Source organism: Jaculus jaculus, chromosome 3 (genome assembly GCF_020740685.1).
Source record: "Jaculus jaculus isolate mJacJac1 chromosome 3, mJacJac1.mat.Y.cur, whole genome shotgun sequence".
NCBI lineage: Eukaryota > Metazoa > Chordata > Mammalia > Rodentia > Dipodidae > Jaculus > Jaculus jaculus.
The window spans coordinates 133557230-133578359 of NC_059104.1; the positions used below are offsets into that span (position 1 = coordinate 133557230).

Here is a 21130-nt window from a genome sequence, read left to right on the forward strand (position 1 = left end):
AGGAGGAGGGAAGAGGGAGAGGGAGGAGGGAGATAGGAGGAAGAGGGAAGAGTGAAGGGGAGGAGGGAGATGGGAGGAGGAGGGAGGAGGGAGATGGGAGGAGGAGGGAAGAGGGAGAGGGAGGAGGGAAGAATAGGAGGGAGGAGGAGGAGAAGAGGAGGAGAAGAAGAACAACAACAACTATTCTGGGTATGGGCCAATAGATATTTAACAGCACAGCAGTCACTGATAAGATTTTATACTATTTTTTAGGAAGCTACTACTTGTTGTGTGTTTGGGATAAAACCGAACAATTCATTATCACCTTTAAAAATGCATGCATGTGTACATACATACATATATACATACATGTATGTATTTTTGCAAGCAGAAAGAGAAGACAGACAGACAGAAAGGGCACATCAGGGCCTCTAGCTGTTGCAAATGAGCTCTGGATTCATGCAGCACTTTGTGCACCTGGCTTTACATGGGCACTGGGGAATCAAACCTGGATCATTAGGGTTTGTAGGCAAGCACCTTAACCACTGAGCCATCTCTCCAGCCCATATCCATTTTAACCTCAGATATTATGCTTACTTTTGTTGTTGTGACCATCTAAACACAGCAGGATTCCCCAGGCTCTCTAGTCATTGCAAATGAACTCCAGATGCATGCAGCTCCTTGTGCATCTGGCTTACATGGGTCCTGAGGAATCAAACCAGGGTCCTTTGGCTTTGCAGGCAAACACCTTAATCGCTAAGCTGTCTTCTCCAGCAGCTAAATTTTATTCTTTATTAACTAGAAAACCAAGAACTAAGATATCTATAAGTATTATTCGGTAGCATTGGAGAGTGAAGCCAACTGAATTACATGCCCTCTGACATGAGTCTGATATAATTTCAGGGTCTCTAACAGTACTTGGCACAAAGTGGAAGCCAAATAATTACTTGGTCTTGGAGAATTAATTGGATCCCTGCATTTGGGAGGATTAGTCTGAGTTTGAAGATAACCTGGGCTACTCATTGAGTTCAAGGCCAGCCTAAGATAAATAGCAAAGCCATGTCTCAAAAAAAAAAAAAAATGTCTGGAGAGTTGACTCAGTGGTTAAAGGCATCTGCTTGCAAAGTCTGGTGGACTGGGTTCAATTCCCCAAGATCCACATAAAAAAGATAGATGCACAAAGTGACACACATGCCTGCAGTTCATATGCAGTGACAGGAAGCCCTCTCTCCCTGCCTCTTCTGTATCTCTCTCAAATACCTTAAAAAAATTTTAAAAGCTAAATTGAATTTCATTGGTTTATAGTATTCTAAAATGATGTTTCCTCAGAGAATACAAATGAGAGAAAGAAGGCACATTCATACATTTTGCTTATCAGTGTTCTAAACCATATGACTTCTAATTCATTCAAACATTATATAATTATAGATTTCCATTATTTGATAATATAGAACACATGTATTCCAGATTGCCAAAAGAATACAGCTTCAAATTATCTCCACTTACTATCATTGTCAAAAGTCACTGGATCTGCCGGGCGTGGTGGTGCACGCCTTTAATCCCAGCACTCGGGAGGCAGAGGTAGGAGGATTGCCATGAGTTCAAGGTCACCCTGAGATGACAGAGTTAATTCCAGGTCAGCCTGGACCAGAGTGAGACCCTACCTCGAAAAACCAAAAAAAAAAAAAAAAAGTCACTGGATCACCACAGCATAACAGACTGTTTCATTCCTCTGTCAGTGTTCCATAAAGTGTGATGCCAGAAGTCATGGTCCTCCATTTCAAACTATAACATTTTTTTAAATGATATTTAAAGTCCTATCCCACACCAAATGAATCACAAACTCTGGTAAGGTTGGAACAACCTAGTTGATTCCTTTCTTTATAATAAACCTGTAAAGCTCTTGCTCAATGCCAGCAAACTATAGCCCAAAGGTCAACTCTGTCCAGATTTCTGTTTGTATAAATACAGTCTTACTGGAACACAGCCATATTCATTTGTTTACCTACTGCTTATAGTTGTTTTGCAATAAAGCTGCAAAATGTATAACCATGACAGTAATTTACAACTTGCAAAGCCCAAAATATCTACTATCTGGCTCTCTTCTTTACTATCTGGCTTTTTATAGAAAAGGTTGTGGTTCCTGTTCTAGATAATCTAAATTTTATTCTTTATCAACTAGAAAATCAAGAACTAAGATATCTGAAAGTATTATTCTGTAGCATTGAAGAATGAAGTCAACTGAATTACATATACTTCAGCATAAGTCTCACAGCTTACATTGGCAAAGCGTTTTTTTTTTTTTTTTTTTTTTTTTGACAGAGACAGTGAGAGTAAGCTAGACAGAGCAAGAGAAAAGTGGCATGCCAGGGCCTCCAGCCACTGAAACTGAACTCCAGATACATGTACTTTGTGCACTTGCATCACTTTGTGAGTCTGGCTTACATGGGACCTAGAGTCAAACATGAATCCCTATGCTTTGCAGGCAAGTTAGCTGTGAAGCCATCTCTCCAGCCTTCTCTTTCTTAAATTTAAAAATAAAAAAGTGTCCTTTTAACAAAAAAAGTTGTTCAAAAACTTTTAAATACCTGTTTGTTAATACTCAAAATCTTTCCACATTCCCCTCCGTAGTGAATTTAGTATTTCCCCACACCTGAATTCCTAACAAAATCAAGCAAAATAGTACATAGGAGAAACAAGCCTTTAGTCAATATAAATATCTTATTTGACTTTGCTTCTTTAATAACTAAAAGACATTAAGAAAAATAAACATAAAGATGGCAATCACACTTCATTTTTCAATGAATAATCTAGCCTCCATGAAACTAAAGCAACTACTAAAGACAGCAATTTGAGTTCAATGCAAACAAAAGTGAAAATATTAAAATAGCCATGCCATTTTAAAAAATACCATATTTAGGGGCTGGAAAGATGGCTCAACAGTTAAGGTGCTGGCCAGCAAAGCCTATCAGTCAGGTTTAATTCCCAGCAGCCACATAAAGTCTGGCAGGCATTCATTTGCAGTGTCAAGAGATTCTCCTCTCAGCTAAACCACTCTGGAACTGTCCCCATAGCCACACCTAGAATTGTCTCCTAAACATCTCTCTCACACCTTCAAGGATTGTGGAAGAGGTGGCAGAAAGTATGTAAGAACCAAAGGAATAGGTTCAAGAATGCTTTGCAATATCCTCTTCCAGACAGTATGTGACCTAATATTAATGCCCTCGTAGCGGCTGATGCTACCTACGTAAGACCTGCTTAATAGGAAAGTGAAAATGACATCAAATAGAAGAGAGTCTATTTGAAAAGAAAAAAGGATTCAGTTGAGGAAGATAGGGGAGGGATGAAAGGAAGGTGGTGGAAGGGAATTGTGATCATGGTATACTGTCTTTATGTATGAAAGAGGCCAATAAAACGTTTTAAAAAAAGAGACTCCTAGACAATTCCAAAGCCAGTCAAGTGGACAATAAAAATGAACCAGCACAACATATTCAGAATTAATCTTCAGAGAAACACAAACTCAAAACAACTACAACAAAACACATCACTAAACATCAGATTGGTAAAAGTTAAGGGTGGGCTGGAGAGATGGCTTAGCGGTTAAGCGCTTGCCTGTGAAGCCTAAGAACCCTGGTTCGAGGCTTGATTCCCCAGGACCCATGTGAGCCAGATACACAAGGGAGCACATACATCTGGAGTTAGTTTGCAGTGGCTGGAGGCCCTGACGTGCCCATTCTCTCTCTCTCTGCCTCTTTCTGTCTGTCTGTTGCTCTCAAATAAATAAATAAAATTGAACAACAACAAAAAAAAGTTAAGGGGAACCTGATACTATTAAGTGTTGCTGAGAACACAGCAGGAATGCAATTCACACACATTGCTGGTGAGAATGCACATGCAGACTGCCATTTTCCTATTAAATGAAACAATTACTATACAATACAACCACAGCCATTCCATTCCTGTGTTTACCAAGAAGTACACAGTCACATTCACATAAAAAATCTATATACTAAAACAGATTTATACATAATCAATAAAAACTGTAAACTACCTAAATGTACCATACAACTGGAGAATGAATAAATGAGTATACATTCACAAACTGTCAATAGAAGTGGCATCAGGAGAAGTCTCAAATGCATTCATCTTTGCACAATAAGAAGTAAGTCTCAAAAGACTACATAGCATATGAATTTATTTATTTTTACATCAAGGAAAAGAACAACAGATCTGTGGCTAAATGCTGAGTGAAGGGACAGAGGTGACTATAAATGAGTGCAAAGCAAAGTTGGCATTATTTTTTTGCCATTTGAACCTTTTATTATAAATTTTAAATTTGTTTTAAATTTTATTATTCTTAACTTCTCATTGAAAATTTCCATATGGACAATACACCATGATCTTAATCCCCTCCCACTACCCCCTTCTCGCCTCCCAAATCCCCTCTGCCCTACAAAGCAAATATTTTAGGCACTGGAACCATTCTGTATTTTAATTGTGCCAAAAATGATAAAGGTATATAAATAAATATAAATATATAAACAAAGGTAAAAAATAAAGGTAAAGTGATAAAATGAAACCAAATATTATTTCACAGCCAGGTAACAAAAGTCATAGGAATGAAGTTAATTTATCTAATCACACATATGCTACCTATGAAGATATTTTACATAACAGGAAGCTATAGTTCAGTTTTCTAAATTAAAGTTAATATTAGTATTATTGAATGATTTTTTTCACCATTTAGTAAGACAAAAAGTCAATGATATCCTATCTCAAACCACTGGGTTTGAATAATTAACTATATTATGTGCATATCTCAACACTCATGAGATAATCAGTGGTAGTGTCTAGAAACATGAGTTTTCTCCCCCTTCCAATGTCCTAGAAATAGATACAGCTAAGAGAAATAATAAATGCAAAGCATATGACCTATTTTTTTAAGTTTTTAGTTTTACTTATTTATTAGAGTCAGAGAGAAGGGGAAGGAGGGAGGGAGGAAATGAAGGAGGGAGGAAAGAGGAAAGAGAGAGGGGGAAAGAGAATGAGCATGCCAGGGCCTTTAGCCACTGCAAAAGAACTCCAGATACATGTGCCACCTTGTGCATTTGGCTTACGTGGGACCTGGAGAATCAAACCTGAGTCCTTAGGCTTTGCAGGCAAGTATCTTAACCACTAAGATATTTCTCCAGCCCATGACCTTTTTTTCATATTATTCTCTAAAAGGGAGGGACTCAATGGTCAGCTTTTTACCAAGAAAAGAAAGAGGTAAATTTGGGAGTCACATTAGAAACTGGTAAGGTAAGAATGATGTCATTTGCCCCATTTCAAGCATGCAAACACCAAGGGTTTTTAAAAGAGAGGTTGGGTCACTTACCTATTTCTAAAGCAAAAGAAATGTTGAACTAGAATTCAAATCCAAAACAGTTTCACTTCTAAGTCTACTTTCTATCTGTAATTGCTTAAGGAATGGCTTGTTTCAAATGAGTAAGTATCTTTCAAGATTCTATTATGAACACAACCTGATTTAATTTTAAACCCTAAGCTTACAAAACATGTACATTCAATCAGAAGGATGAGGTCTATAATTTCATGTAATCTTTTGTCTACTCATTCTTCTTAAGTTAGACAAAAACAGCACATATACAAATGACCAAAAGGATGTATGAAAAAGTCATCACACTTACTTTTGACCTTAGTAAGAATTTATTACAAGTCTAATTTTAAACAAAAGAATATAGAAAATTACTCCCTTTCTTTTGGCTTCCTGACATCTGGCTTTCCTCTATTGTTTTCAAAAGCTGCCAGTATCCTGAGTTATAACACAGACTAGTCACTGCAACAGAAACTCACCCTGTGAAGCGTCACTGTGTGTTGTTCCCATATAGCTGTTTCCTCCATTGCTGTGCTCTGATAAAGGAAAAGAAAAATCATTTACTTTTTAGGAAAATGTTTTTAATAAAAGAATGAACACATTCAGTAAACAATTCAATACTATACCAAAATTCACACTATTAACATTAAAAAGATTCTCTGAAAGGTGCTTACCATCTATCAGGTTTTTGTTTGCTTTTGTTTTAAAGGGACAGGAAAACAACACATAGGAACTTCCTTTGTTTTTAACTTAATTTAGACAAGATGCTGGTCTACATTAGTTTCATGGTTGTTGAAAATCAGTGTTAGTGCTAATTCAGCAACTTCATATTTAACATCAGACAGAAAAGAATAAAAGTTAGAAATCAAAACTATCTAAAGGATGAACACCAGGACAATGGAGATGGCTCAGAGGTTAAAGGTGCTTGTTTACAAAGTCTATTGGTCCAAGTTCGATTCCCTAGCACCCACCTAAAGCCAGCCAGGTACAAGGTGGCATATGTGCCCTCCACGTACATACATAATTTAAAGGATGAGCTTAATTTCTTCCGAATTGGGCTAATGGCTTTTGAAGCTTACAGCAATGCGGTCTCACTTAATGTTACCCACTTAAGATATCAGATCTCTAAATGTTTTTGTAAGTTTTTTACAAAAGAATTTTCAAAGCTAACAAAGGGTATATAATTAAAGAAGAAAATACTAAGCATAACATTCCCCTGTCACCTATGATTATAAATGCTTTTTTCACAAATGAGATCTGTTTTTAGTTAGCCTGTTATCAGTGTCATGAGAACATGACCATCAAGGTAGCATGAACCCCTTTCTTCATTCCCACAGTAACTTTGGTTGGATTGATAATACTTTAGAAAATGAATCACTATGAAGAACGGCTGCTTCTCTAAATTCAAAGCAAATGGATTAACTTTCCAACTAAATGAATAAGAGGAGAGAGAAGGGATCTCTCTGTGTACTCCCACAGGTAAGAACTGCCAACTTTATCAGTGCTTTGTTTCAATCTTCCAAAAAAGTGCAGCAAGACTTCCTTTTAATGAAACCTCCCCTGAAAACAAAACTGTTTTGTTTTTCCAACCAACCCCCCCCCCAGAAAGAATTCAGCTAGATTAAATCACTTAAAAAGAAAAGAAACAAAAACTAATCTCCTCAATCAATGGCAAGCACTGATGGTGCTTGTTTATGTGCTAAACATCAACAGTGCGACTAAAATACACAATAAAAATGTCTGCAACATTAGCCAGTCTGTGCAATCTCAGCTGACATTAACAATGGGAATTGCTTGCATAGTCCTAAACTAGATTTTCTGGATCTAATTGTTGACCAATAGCATGGCTTCACTGCCTTTTTAATCTCTTCCCTATCATCCAAAATTGCAAATGATCTGATAACAGATCCTTTCCTTAATAACATACTCTTTGGTATGAAACACTGTATCAACAGCCATATGATGACCACACTATTTATTGTTAGGGGAAGGAAAACAGATTATGAACCATCTTGTATCCTTCTAATTTTATTCAAACTAAGTATGGGGGAAAGGCTGAATGAATATACAAAATGTTAACTGATCATCTTTGAAGTGAAGGGATTCTGGATGGTATTTTTAATCAGGTGTTTTATCTTTTTGCTTTTCTTGTTTTCACTCAGAATAAACTGGCAAAATATTTTAAACTAGACTTAAATTCATTCCTACTAGAAATTTCAATATTTACTTTTAGTTTGACTTTTAAGAAAAATCAAATGTAAGTTTAAAGGATTTTCTTTGTGCTTTATTATTATGAAAGGTGTTTATTCTATTGTTAGCAAAGTATCATTAAGGTTTGATTGCAAATCTCCAAGAATGTAGTAAGAGAAAGATAAGTTCTTTTGTACATTGGGAAAAATTAAAAATACCAAGACATTCTATTTGAAAATTAAGGTTTTACTTAGGAGGGATTAGAAAAGTATACATCCACACCAATTCAATGGCTTCCCTAAAAGTGTAATAACGATGTAGCTAAGTTTCTCTTAAAATCAAGCTGATCAAAGCTGAAGAGGTACTAGTTAGGAAGAAGGGTTTCAGTGGGAAGGGGAAGGGGAAATGAAACCACACAGCCTTCATAGCTTCATTTCTCTGAAGAGACCTTTGTACAATAAGGTAATACAGCACAAAACATCAAATGGAGTTACTAGTTACACTCTTGACCTGCACACTAGACCAGCTTAATTACCGTATGAATCACTATTTTATACGTATTATTTATTAGTGCTTATTTTTATAAACAAAGAAATGTATTCCTAGCTTAAACCACATTCCATGTCATCTCTCTCTATTCTCTTGCCTTTCACTTGCTTCATGGCAAAAGCAGCAAAATTTCATATCCATGGCTATATAACCAGGCTTCTGAGGATTCTGAATGAAATGAAGAATGGACAGATGAACACATACAAAGAAGATACAAATACAGAAAATGATATCTTAGTGACCCAGATTCAGGAATCGATTTTAAAAAGCCTTTCCACTCTGCTACATACTTGAAAATGATAATGAAATGCTAAGCTAGCCAAAAGAGCACCTTATAATAACTCACTGCCTAATTAAAGCTAAAATTCATTAAAAACCTATTTAGTGCCAGTATATTTATTAAGCACTATTTTTATAACACTACAAAAAGAAAAAAAAACAATTCTGATAAATGAGAATTTTGAGCCTTCAGAACAGGGAGAATGGTTTGTTCTGGAAGAATACCTAAAAAACAAGAGACTCTGAAGAATAGAAACAGAAGCCAAGAGAGTATTACTTTTCTACAGTTTTGAAATGTACAACTTAATCATATTTAAAACCTAATTTTGATGCTGTAAATTTGCTTGCTGTGTTAAAAAACAGAATGAATATTTATTTGCATAATCTGCACAAAGACCTCCTTTAAATCACACCAATCTCATTCTCACAACATTTAGGCTTGAAGGAAACTAAGAAATAATGTGTTAGTTCCCTAAATGTGACTATGGTTCTAGTACTATTACTTACTGTAGAACAATCTTAAAACTGAAAATGGGCTGTTTTTGGTGGTACATGCCTTTAATCCCAGAATTTGGGAAGAAGCTGAGCTATGAGAATCAATGTAAATTTGAGGCCAGCCTGGAACCACAAAGTGAGTTCCAGGTCAGCCTGGGCTGGAATGAGACCCTACCTCAAAAAAAAAAAAAAAAAAAAAAAAAAACCAGAACCTGAAAATCAAGCTGAAGAGATAGCTTAGTGGTTAAGGTGCTTGCTTCTGAAACGAAGGGACCCAGGTTTGACTTCCCAGTACCCATGTAAGCCAAATGCACAAGGTGGCACAGGCATCTGGAGTTCCCTTGCAGTGTGGCTAGAGGTCCTATTGTGCCCATTGTATCAGCCTCTTTATCTCCCCCTCTCTCTCTCAAATAAATAAACTAGTTAAATAATTTTTTTAAAATTGAAAATGAACTAGCCCAGAAATAAGGACACCAGAGCCAAAACTGTTACAAACAAGAAACATGATCCTAGTTTTCCTCATTTATAAAATCAGGAAACTAGATGGGATTATTTCAAGAAAAAAGATTCTTCGAGTTCCAAGTCTATTTATTAGACTACACTTCTAATGAGCAGGCTACAAATTCAAATATTAATGAAGCATTACTGGCCTCCAAAGTGTCCGCCATTCAAGGTTGCTGTATTTATTTTGTATACATTTCAACTCAGTATCAACTGACCAGAATCATAATTTCTGAAGAAGCAAAAAGCTGTATTTCAGAAATGACCAAGAGTTTGTTTGGTTTCTTTGTTCTAGGCTCCAGCTGGCAAAGATAGTACTCAGATTACCAACTCTGAAGGGCTTCTTGCCAGAAGCCCAGATCCCAATTCTTCATGGTTCTACGATCCTTTAGGGTTAATTACGAATCAAACAGGGAAAGACAGGAGGGCATAACTGACAAGCTTGCTTTCCTATGACTTAGTACAATTTGTTAAAAGGGAGAGGGTTAAAAAGAGAAATTGCAAAGGTACCAGAACACAACAGGGCCTTGTGATATGTCAAGGATCTTAAAAAAAATTAATGGAAAAGAATTAATGAATTTTATATAATCAAACAATATAATTAGAATTCATTCTAAAGACTGTAAGTAAAAGGTGTATTTGAGGTAGAGAGATCAGTTAGCAAGTTAAAGTGAAAGGGGAGAGGAAATAAAAATGGCTCTCATAGGTTTCTTAATGGGAAAGCTGAATTAAAGGGCAGGAAAAGATTATAAATGTGGTCTTAGGCTTATTAAGGTACCTAGGGAGCCATCAGAACAGAGATATGAGAAGCAGATACGTGGTACATAGGTTTGAGGATCAAGAAAGATCCAGAGTAGATAGGATCTAAGAATAACCAACAAGACAGTACAAGAGAAACCAAAAGATCTGATTACTAAAGGACTAAGATGACCCTATGGGCTAGTAACTTTTCTTGGGGGAAGGAGGGGAGCTAAAGGAGAAGCAGCTGCCTGTGAGGACACATGCAAACCAAAGAAGCTAGTATAAAACAGTTACTATTCACAGAATATACCAAAATATAAGAACTGAAGACATCTCAACCTGAGATCAATACACTTTATTACCATATATAAAAGCAAAATCTCTAGACCTAAAAATTGTTAGGCCCTTACACACATACACACACACATTTTTTTTGTCTTAAAGCACCCATATGGTTCAGTCTTCCACTGAGAAAACCAAACACTGATAGGTAGAACTGGTGATGTTTTTTATGGTTCCTTCAGTGACCAAAGCTGTTACGTTGGGGTGTTTTTTCCTAAACGTTATTTATATTTATTTATTTGCAAGCAGAGAGAGAGAGAATGGGGCATGCCAGGGCCTCCTGGCACTGCAAACAAACTCCAGACACATGTGCCGCTCTGTGCAAATGACTCTACATGAGTACTGGAATTGAACCCAGGCCATCAAACTTTGCAAGCAGGTCCCTTTCACCATGGAGCCATCTCTCCAGTTCTGTTTTTGTTTTGCTTTTTCCTTTTTTTGTTGGCCTTTCTTCCATCTAAAATAGAGCAAAATGACTTCTTAGGATGAGAATGAGCCACAAACTAAGAATAACTACAAGGGTGGCTTCCTGACCCTCTATGAATGTGCAATTATGTATTTAATATTCTGATCACTGCTACACAAGTGAAATACAAAGAAAGAGAATAGCGTAAGTTAAAAGGCAGTGGAAGACACATACTTACAATTTGGGAATTGACATTTAAATTCTCAAAATGGAGATGGTCAAAAGTTAAATGAAGAAAGGTTCTAAAGCTATCCCTGAAAGATTCAGGGAGTCAACAAAATAAAAGATAATTAAGGTAATAACTCCTTAAACATAAAAATTAAAGTATTATCAAAATAAAAGTGCAACAACTACAATATAAAAGTCAATAGAATCAAAGTAACAGATGGGCATAACTATACCATAAATGACTAACAGAATACTGGAAGATTTCGGGGGGGGGGGGATCAACATTTCTGTAAACCTAGTACTTCCAAAATTTTTTAAAGTGGGTAGAAAATTATTATAATGATATATGGAATAATGCAGAAGATACAAGTTTTGTAGAAACAAAATAAAAGGTATATTGATACATTTACAAAAACGAACTTTAGAATTGTATGTTTATATTTGTCACTCAATACATACGAACTTTTTAAGTTACAGAAGCTACAAATGCTTATTTTAACTTAAAAATGCAAAATGGCTGGGCATGGAGGCATACACCTTTAATCCCAGCACTTGGGAGGCAGAAGTAGGAGGACTGTCTTGAGTTCGAGGCCACCCTGAGAATTCATAGGGAATTTCAGATTAGCCTGAACTAGAGTTAAGATCCCACTTCAAAAAAACCCAAAAGTGGTTTGTACTATTGTAAATCAAGCAGGATTATGTTTTGGCGCAGAGGTTGGGGTAAATTCCTAGGTTATTGGTATTGTTCTTTCTTTTTTTGTTTTTCAAGGTAGGGTCTTGCTCTAGCATAGACTGACTTGGAATTAACTATGTAGTCCCAGGCTGGCCTTGAACTCACAGCAATCCTCCCAAGTACTAAGATTAAAGGTATGTTCTACCACAAGATTCCTTCCTGACCCAGATGTTGAACAAAGAGGTGAATTTAATTTGAAAAGTCACCAACTTATATATACACATATAAAGTTCTATACTTGAAAACTTCAAAATAAAGTAACTTGACAATAAAGACTGTAACCGTGTATTAAAATGAATCAAATATGCTTTCATTCATCCATTTTTCTAGTTATGTTTTAAAACACGATAAACACTGGCACAATCATTATAGTACTCTGAAAAATAGGGAAGAAATCAAGTTTCTTTTCTGTCTTTCCTATAAAAAGTACCACTGGGAAACCAAGTGGCAGATAAAGAGGGGTTTCTTTTACAGATTCCATCTAATAAATCAAGAAGGAATAAAAATTTGAACATCATCATTTTGTAACACTTAATGCATTTAAAAATCTAGGCACTGGGCTGGAGGAATGGCACTTAGTGGTTAAGGTGCTTGCCTGCAAAGCCAAAGGACCCAGGTTCGATTACCCAGAACCCACGTAAGCCAGATGCACATGGTAGTGCATGCATCCGGAGTTCATTTACAGTGGCTGGAAGCCCTGGCCCACCCATTCTCTTTCTCACTCTCATTCTCAATATTTTAGAAATCTAGGCACTGGGGCTGGGTAGATGGTTCAGTGAATAAAGAGACTGATGCCTAAGTATGAGGACCAGAGTTCAGAACCTAAAACCCATAAAAGTACAGGTGGAACAAGTAAAAAGATCTGAGATGCTCAGCAAGTAAACTTGCCAATCAATTATTTACCATAGTAAGGTAGATATTCCAACTGAGGTATTATACTTGATTTCAAATACTCATTAAATCTTTACTGTCTAATCCATCAAACTAAAGGATATTTCTTTAATATCATTGTAAGAAAATCTTCAAGTGTTTCAAGAGCACAAGGACCTTCCAGAAAGGACTCTAGGTAACAGACATCTTGCTGACTTGAAACTGACCTACACAATCACCTAAGTACAGAAACACATATGGATACACAAAACTAATTCTTATGTGCTTCTTTGATATCAACATGGGCTTCACTCAAAATGTTTTAAAGACTTTGTAAACTGGGCTTTTTTCTAAATGAACAATTACCTTGAGGTGGGTAGTATTTGCATTTTCACATTTGCTCTGCCTCTATTTTCAGCCTGAATTCAGATCCTAGACTCTAAATTGACACAGTGATAGAAATTTAGGGTTACTCAATGACAGTATTATTTTTCTTTTTTGAGGTGGGGTCTTGCTCTGGCCCAGGCTGACCTGGAATTCACTAGGTAGTCTCAGGCTGGCCTTGAACTCAGTGATCCTCCTACCTTTGCCTCACTAGTGCTACGATTAAAGACATGCTCTGTGGCCTGACAAAGACAGAAAGAGAATGGGAGCACCAGGGCCTCTAGCCACTGCAATCAAACTCCATATGCATAAGCCACCCCCCTGTGCATCTGGCTTTACACTGGTATTGGGGACTCAAACTCAGTTCGTTGGGCTCTGCAGGCAAGTGCCTTAACCCTGAGCCATCTTTCCAGCCCCCTCAATGACAATATTTTAAAGTGTGTGTGTGTGTGTGTGTGTATTAGGTAGGGTCTTGCTCTAGTCCAGGCTAACCTGGAATTCACTATGTAGTCTCAGGGTAGCCTCAAACTCATGGTAATTCTCCTACCTGTGCCTCGCAAGTGCTGGGATTAAAGGTGTGTGCCACCATGCCTGGCTCAGTCCTTATCTTTATCTTCCTGGACTTTTCTCTGTGTACAGAATCTGCCCTGGGATGGGAAGGCAGCTTTATAATAATTTATTCATGAACATTTGTTTTACATATATTTATACATATAAAACTATATTTCATAGAAAGAAGATAAATAAAATCCAATGAGTAAGCAAGATTTAAGTTGGTGTCATTTATATAAAAATCTAGATTGACAACCTGTGTGAAACACTGGAAGATGCAGCCTACCTTCTCAGGAAAACCACGAGGTGAAGCTGAGTATAGTCAGTAACTGTTTCCTTTAGTAAAAAGCCCAAGCTCTCCAAATGCTGTTGTACCATTCTTCCAGCTCTAATGAGTCATGCTACTTGTCCAATCTAAGACTTGCCTAACACCTTTCCATCTTCACCTGACACTTATTTATAACACGTGAACATGTAAGTGGACACATGTACAAGTTAAAAGTAGATGTATAACTATCACAAGTACATTTAATCTAAAATCCTTGGATTACAAGAGAGAGTTTACAAGTAGTAACAGAACAGTCAGTTGGGGACCCAGCTCAGTTTGTAAAGTAGTTGTCATAAAACTATGAGAACCTGAGTTCTGACCCCACAATCAAGTACAAATGCTGAGCAAATGTGACAGTATGACTATAATCTCGGTGCTCTGCAGACAGAGACTGGAAATCTCTGGGGCAAGTTAGCTAGTTAGATTAGCTGAACTGTGTGAGATCCTGTCTCAATAAATATGGTAAAGAGCAATAAAGGAAGACATCAAATAGAAGAGAGATTAACTGGAAAGGAGATACAGTGAAGGGGGAGATTGATGTGGGGAAAAACTGTAGTAGTGGGAGGGGATTATGATCATGGTATATACTGTCTATACTTATGGAAATTTTCAATAAAAGATTTAAAAAACAGGGCATGGTGGTACATGTCTTTAATCCCAACACTCGGTAGGCCGAGGTTAGGACGGCTGTGAACCTGAGGCCAGCCTGAGACTACATAGTAAATTCCAGGTCAGCATGGGCTACAGCAAGACCATACCCTCAAGAAACCAAAAAAAAGTTTAAAAAAGAAACTTCACTTCAGTTCATACTGGTATTATGAACCAACACATATGAGAGGTAGTATACAAATTTCAGTTCACATTGTCACTATGAGCAATTATGAATGTAACATAGTATTCCAATTTTAGTTCACTGTGGGACTATGAATCTGTATAAACATAGATTATTATACCCCCCCCAAAAAACCCACTTCCCTTGCCCACTGTTTTCTGATTTAATAGGCAATATAGCATCAGTATGGCTTTGTGTACTTCTGTTTGATTAAATAATCTAATACCTTTGTTTTAAAAACAAATCAGTAAATAAGTCTTCTAAAGTTCCTTCATATTACTGGGGAAGATGTGCTATAACTGTATCTTGAAAAGAGTACTTATCTTCACATATTTTTATCCAAAATATCTGTTTCTCCTAACACTAGCTTTTAGTGGTCTTATCAGAGTCAGGTAAGTAAATGCCTACTGAAACAGAGTTTATGGGCTAGGAAAATATCTTAATGGTTAAAGGTGCTTACTTGCAAAATCCTGTAGATCTGGGTTCAATCCCCCAGTACATACATATATATATATAAATGCAGAAAGTGATGCATGCATATGGCATTTGTTTGCAGTGGCATGAGGTCCCGGTGTGCTCATACACTCACACAAATTAATTACAACATGCTTTTAGCAGGCTGAAGAGATGGTTTAGCAGTTAAGACACTTGCCGGCTACCCCAAAAGACCCATGTTTAGTTCCCTAAGACCCATGTAAAGACAGATGCACAAGATGCCACATGTGTCTCGAGTTTGCAGTGGCTAGAGACACTGGTGTGCCCATTTTCTCTATATATCTCAAATAAATAAAAATATTAACAAAAAAAACATATTTTGGACTGGAGAGATGGCTCAACAGTTAAGGTACTTGCCTGAAAAGCCTAAGGACCTGAATTTGATACCCCAGTACCCATATAAAGCCAAATGTACAAGGTGGCACATGCACCTGGAGTTTGTTTGCAGTGGCTAGAGGCCCTGATGCACCCATTCTCTATCTGATTTGCTCTTAAACAAACAAACAAACTTTGTTTTTTTCAAGGCAGGGTCTCACTCTCTAGCCCAGGCTGACCTGGAATTAACTCTGTAGTCTCAGGGTAGTCTCAAACTCAAGGAGATTCTCCTACCTTTGCCTCCTGAGTGCTAGGATTAAAGGTGTGTGCTACCACACCCGGCACAAACTAATTTTTATAAAAGAGAACAGGACATAAGGTTTAAAAAAAATACTTTATAATGACAGATTTAAGATTTAGTCATAAAATGTCCTCAAAATTTAAATCAATTTGACTTCTAAGATACACATCATAAGATTGCCAAAAGCAGCTTTCACATACTGTTAGTAGTCCAACAATCTGCTAATACGCTTATGTAATTTTATTCCTTAAAATATGTATACACTATTCAACACTAAAGTCAAAAAATCTAAGTCAAACTATTTTCCTCCAAAAGCCAACGAGGCAGTAAGTCGTCTTACTTTAATAAAAGGTTATGAAGACTGGGTGCACTGACATACATATCTAATCCTATCCTGGCACCCAGGAGACTAAGGCAGGATTATGAATTCAATATCAATCTGTGCTACATAACAAGTTTGAGGCCAGCCTGTACTGTATCTCATGACCCTGCTTCAAAGAAGGAGAAATAATAATAAAAGGATACAGAGGTCTAGATGTGGTAGTACATGGCTGTAATCCCTATGCTTGAGAGGCTAATGCAGGAAGGTCACAAACAGTATTGGGCAAAAGTAGCTACATGTAAAGTGTAGAGCCAGGCAAAACTATAGTGTTGGTAAAATGCACAACTGGTGGTAAAATTATAAAGAAAGCTAGAAAATAAGTACCACAGAAGACAAAATAGATGTAATGTGTGGGAATGGGAAATTATGACCCAGAAATGACATGTTTAGGAATTCTAGCACTTATCATTATGCATGGTATTTTGTTTGCTGTGGTTTATGCTCACTATTGAAAAGCCCCATTAGGGGCTGAGATGACTCAGTGAACAAACCTTGCTATGCAAACATGAGTATCTATGTTTGAATCCCCCAAATCCACGTAGAAGTCAGACACTGTGGCAGGTATGTATAATCCCAGTATGCCTATGATGAGAAGGGAGGTTGAGATAGGAGAATCTCCCAACAGCTCACAGGCTAGCTAACCAGGAAAATATAGCAATGAATAAGAGACCCTGCCTCGAGCAAGGAAGAAGGCAAGGATCAATACCCAAAGTTGTCCTCTGCTCTTCATAGGTACCTGTGTCTTACTGGAATGAAGTGTATCCTCCCTCTTTACACACACATACCAAAAATAAGAATAAAGATAATGTTCTACCAGCACAGAAATGTTCGCTGCTCTAGAGGCTACAACAGAGCCTGGCACATACAAGACGTGCAATAAATAAATGTTGAATGCAAAAATTTTTTAAATATTCATGGTTACATGCTTCACAACTTGTTCCACCTTAAATGCAACAATAGCTAGCTTAGTACCCATTTCCCAAGTCAGTATATTCAACAAAGTTGTATATAATTTCAGTTATAACCTTTTCAACTGAGATACTTATCCCAAATATAAACAAAAAACATTTTCACAAAGGGGTCCATATTCAATTCACATTTGCAAAAACTGACAAAGAAAAATACAGATTGTGTCAGATATAATTCTGTTGACTCCTCAAACACAACAGCATGGAATGCTGTTACTGTAAGTGTGATTTTGCTCGCATTGATTTTTTAATGTTTTTTTTGTTTGTTTGTTTGTTTTGTTTTAAGACAGAGTATCATGTAGTCTAGGCTGGCCTCAAACTCTGCAGCTAATGACAACCTTAAACTTTTTTGGTTCACAGTAATACACTACCATACCAAGTTTATAACAGGGCTAGGGATTGAACCCAGGGCCTTGTGATTGTTAGACAATCATTCTACCAACTAAGCTGTATTCCCAGCCCAAAATTCTTTGGCTGATACTCAACAAATTAAAAAATTTTAAACTTAATCATTGTATGCATAAATAGAGCAGCTGAAAATGATCAGCTTCTGGAGGACAGGGCTCTAATCCAAAATGTGTTTAATCCAAGTTTGTTAAGCTAACAAAAAAAATTAGTCATCACCGGTATCCTATTAATCTTTAGAATTACATACTGAAAAGAACTAAATAAACTTAACATATAGTATTCAGTCTTCTCAAACTGTTTAAAAGCTGGTGAAATGCCTCACAGTTGTAATCCCAGCACTTAAGAGGAGGAGACAGGAAGATTGAATTCAAGGCCAGCCTTGGCTACATGAAACATTGTCTCAAAAAAATAAACAGCTAAGGGCTGGAGAGATGGCTTAGCGGTTAAGCACTTGCCTGTGAAGCCTAAGGACCCCGGTTCGAGGCTTGATTCCCCAGGACCCACATTAGCCAGATGCACAAGGGGGCGCACGCGTCTGGAGTTCATTTGCAGTGGCTGGAGGGCCTGGCGCGCCCACTCTCTCTCTATGTCTGCCTCTTTCTCTCTCTGTCTGTTGCTCCCAAATAAATAAATAAAATAAAAAAATAAAAATAAACAGCTAAAACAGTAGGACGTGGTGGCACCCACTCTTAATCCCAGCACTCGGGAGGCAGAGGTAGAAGGATCACCTTGAGTTCTAGGCCACCCTGAGACTACATAGTGAATTCCAGGTCAGCCTGAGCAAGAGACCCTACCTTGAAAAAAAAATATTTTTTTCAGCCAAATCAGAAAAACTATATATTTGAATCATTTTCTTAATTAAATCTTAGAAAATAATATTTAGCTACTCTTTTCACCTTCTTTCTGTGCATGCTCAAACAGAGTGAGTGCATACTTCAGTCAACCAGTTTCCAACAGTCTGTTGAGCCAGGTGTGGTGACGCACATCTTTAATCCCAGCACTCAGGAGGCAGAGATAGGTGGATCGACGTGAGTTCAAGGCCACCTTGAGACTACATAATGAATTCCAGGTCGGCCCAAGCTAGAGTGAGACCCCTACCTCGAACAACCAAAAAAAAAGGTATGGACCAAATAGTCTGTTGAGCACCAGACAGGTTATTCTAATACATGTGACTGAAATGCATCTACAATCTAATAAAAGAAAGATTCAGTTCTAAACACAAGAGTCAAGGCCTTCCTGCGCCTCAAATGGTGGGTTTCATTGTACAAAGTTTGGTAATATTGGTTTTTGTGTGTTCTAAAGCAATAGGGCTAATCATTCAGAGTCCAATTATTTTTTCATCCATTTTAGGACATAATATGAAACCTTTACTAATGTCCTTCCTATCTACCCAAACTTCTCAATCATTATTAAGAATTTATCAGTTTAAGAAGGAATGGAAATAAAGTACCTGGCTAGCCCATAAGGGAGCAACCTGAAGCTACTCCTCTCTGCAATAAATAAATCAAGAAGCACTGGAGGTCAAAGAAAGTGAAAGGCCCATTTTTCTTGCTGGCTTACCAATGACACACTACTCTGAAGCACAACTTAGAGAACTTTAAAACTTGGTAAAATTTGGTCTCTCCACAAGATTAAATATTGTGAAATGAATAGGTTTTTTTTTTTGAAATAACTCTTCAAAATTCCCAAGTGTGCAAAACAAGTTCCAGTTACAGGAACTCTAAATGTAAGCTATCCTTTAAATTTTATTTGACATTTGATCGAAAACTCTAACACTTCTCATTCAACTAGCTGGTCTTCGGTACCTTTTCTGCTCAAGTCAGGACTCGATGAGGTGTGCATGCACGCGGCGCAGGTCTGGGATAGTCTGCTCCTGAGCACTGGAGGGATGGGTGGCACTACACTACATGTGAATTTAAAGCTGCACTCCCTTTCAGTAGGCTGTCATTTTATAATACCAGGGTTATAGCAAAAGACAGGATTATATTTCCAAAAGTTTTAAAGACATTTTCCTTAGCAGCATTTCTTATTTATACTGTTTTATTCTTAGAACTGACTGGGCTTATATTTGGTCTTCAAATAGGAAAAAGATTAAAGAGCAGAACACTATTTCTAGGATTAACAAGAAAGGGGAACCAAGCGTGGTGGCGCATGTCTTTAATCCTAGCATTCAGAAGACAGAGGTAGGAAGATCAACATGAGTTTGAGGCCACCCTGAGACTACACAGTAAAATCCAAGGTCAGCCTACCTTGAAAAACCAAAAAATAAATAAAAGGTTAGAAAAAGGAGGGAAACTATTGTAATTTCCCTCTCCAACCAAACACGAAGCACTATTATACATACTGCAGTACAGTCCTCAAAGCAACAGTTAGGTTTCAACTTCATTATCTGTTGGTGAGGATGGCTGAGCCTCTATCACTGACAGTAATCAATGTGCAACATGACTGCCTCAAATCTCAAAGTTCTCTTTACTAGTTCCTAACATCAAAACATCAATTGGGGAAAAGGATATAGCATAATTCATAAAGTTATGAAGTTATCCTAAAATGAATATGCTGAAAATTTAGTTAGGATTATAAAGTCAACTACATATGGTTTAACCATGTGCACCTGAAATGTCAAATACACCATCATAGTTAAAGGCCTTTCCTAAAACACTACAAACTAAGCAGACTGAACAGTAATATGGTTACAATGAAGATCATTCAGAGGTAAGCACATTACAAGTGAATTCTCAAACCACTGGGTTTTTATTTTACTCGAAGTAATATGAAGCAAGGACTCATCAATTAAGTACCAAATTAAAACTAGTTTAATAATTACTCAGGAAATACTCCCTATCTATTAAGACCAATGCTTCAATTAGTTTTGTTCATAGCTTAGCTACTATCTGCAGTTCATAAGATTCACAAATGTCCAGCTATTGAGAAAGTCCCATGGAGCCCCACTTATTGTAGTGATTCCTGAAAATCCCCATCTAAATCAATAGTACAATGGTTAAAAAAAAATGGCGTAATATCATTTTCATCCTAATATACATTATAACTGCAGATATAACCAGAAGTAAAAATTAATTGTATTGCCTCCAAAGTGAAACAGCCTGAAAATCCAGAGGCCATTGTGACTTACTTCAACCATTTCCTGTAATATACTGAATGTTCCTAATAATTATTCATAGCATTTTCCTACACAATTAAGCAGGATCTGGTGAGGCTGAGAACCACCCTGAAATTATCGCTTTCAACTTTCAAATAATTTTACCAGAAGTAATTTTTATTAGAAAACAAAACCCAGTGCAAATTTAGTTTTTTTCCTTTATCATAATGTGCACAGAGAAACATTTTACAACTCAGCATATACACATTATATGTCCCTACAATATTTTTCTGGTATTTTGTCAAAAACTCAATTTATTATTATTTTTTTACCTATGAGGCAGAAAGTAAATATTCTGAAACGTGGACAACCAGCAGTTCT

The 21130-nt window shown here is 37.0% G+C and overlaps 1 protein-coding gene across 9 annotated transcripts in view; it reads right to left on the reverse strand.

Annotated features, from left to right (window-relative positions):
- Positions 1-21130, reverse strand: part of Tjp1 (tight junction protein 1) — a 268814-nt gene that overhangs the window by 69506 nt on the left and 178178 nt on the right. For all 9 annotated transcript variants that reach the window (XM_045144906.1, XM_045144904.1, XM_045144912.1 and 6 more), the window contains one exon: positions 5833-5889. In XM_045144906.1, the coding sequence (XP_045000841.1) occupies positions 5833-5889 (57 nt within the window). The remainder of the gene's footprint in view (positions 1-5832; positions 5890-21130) is intronic.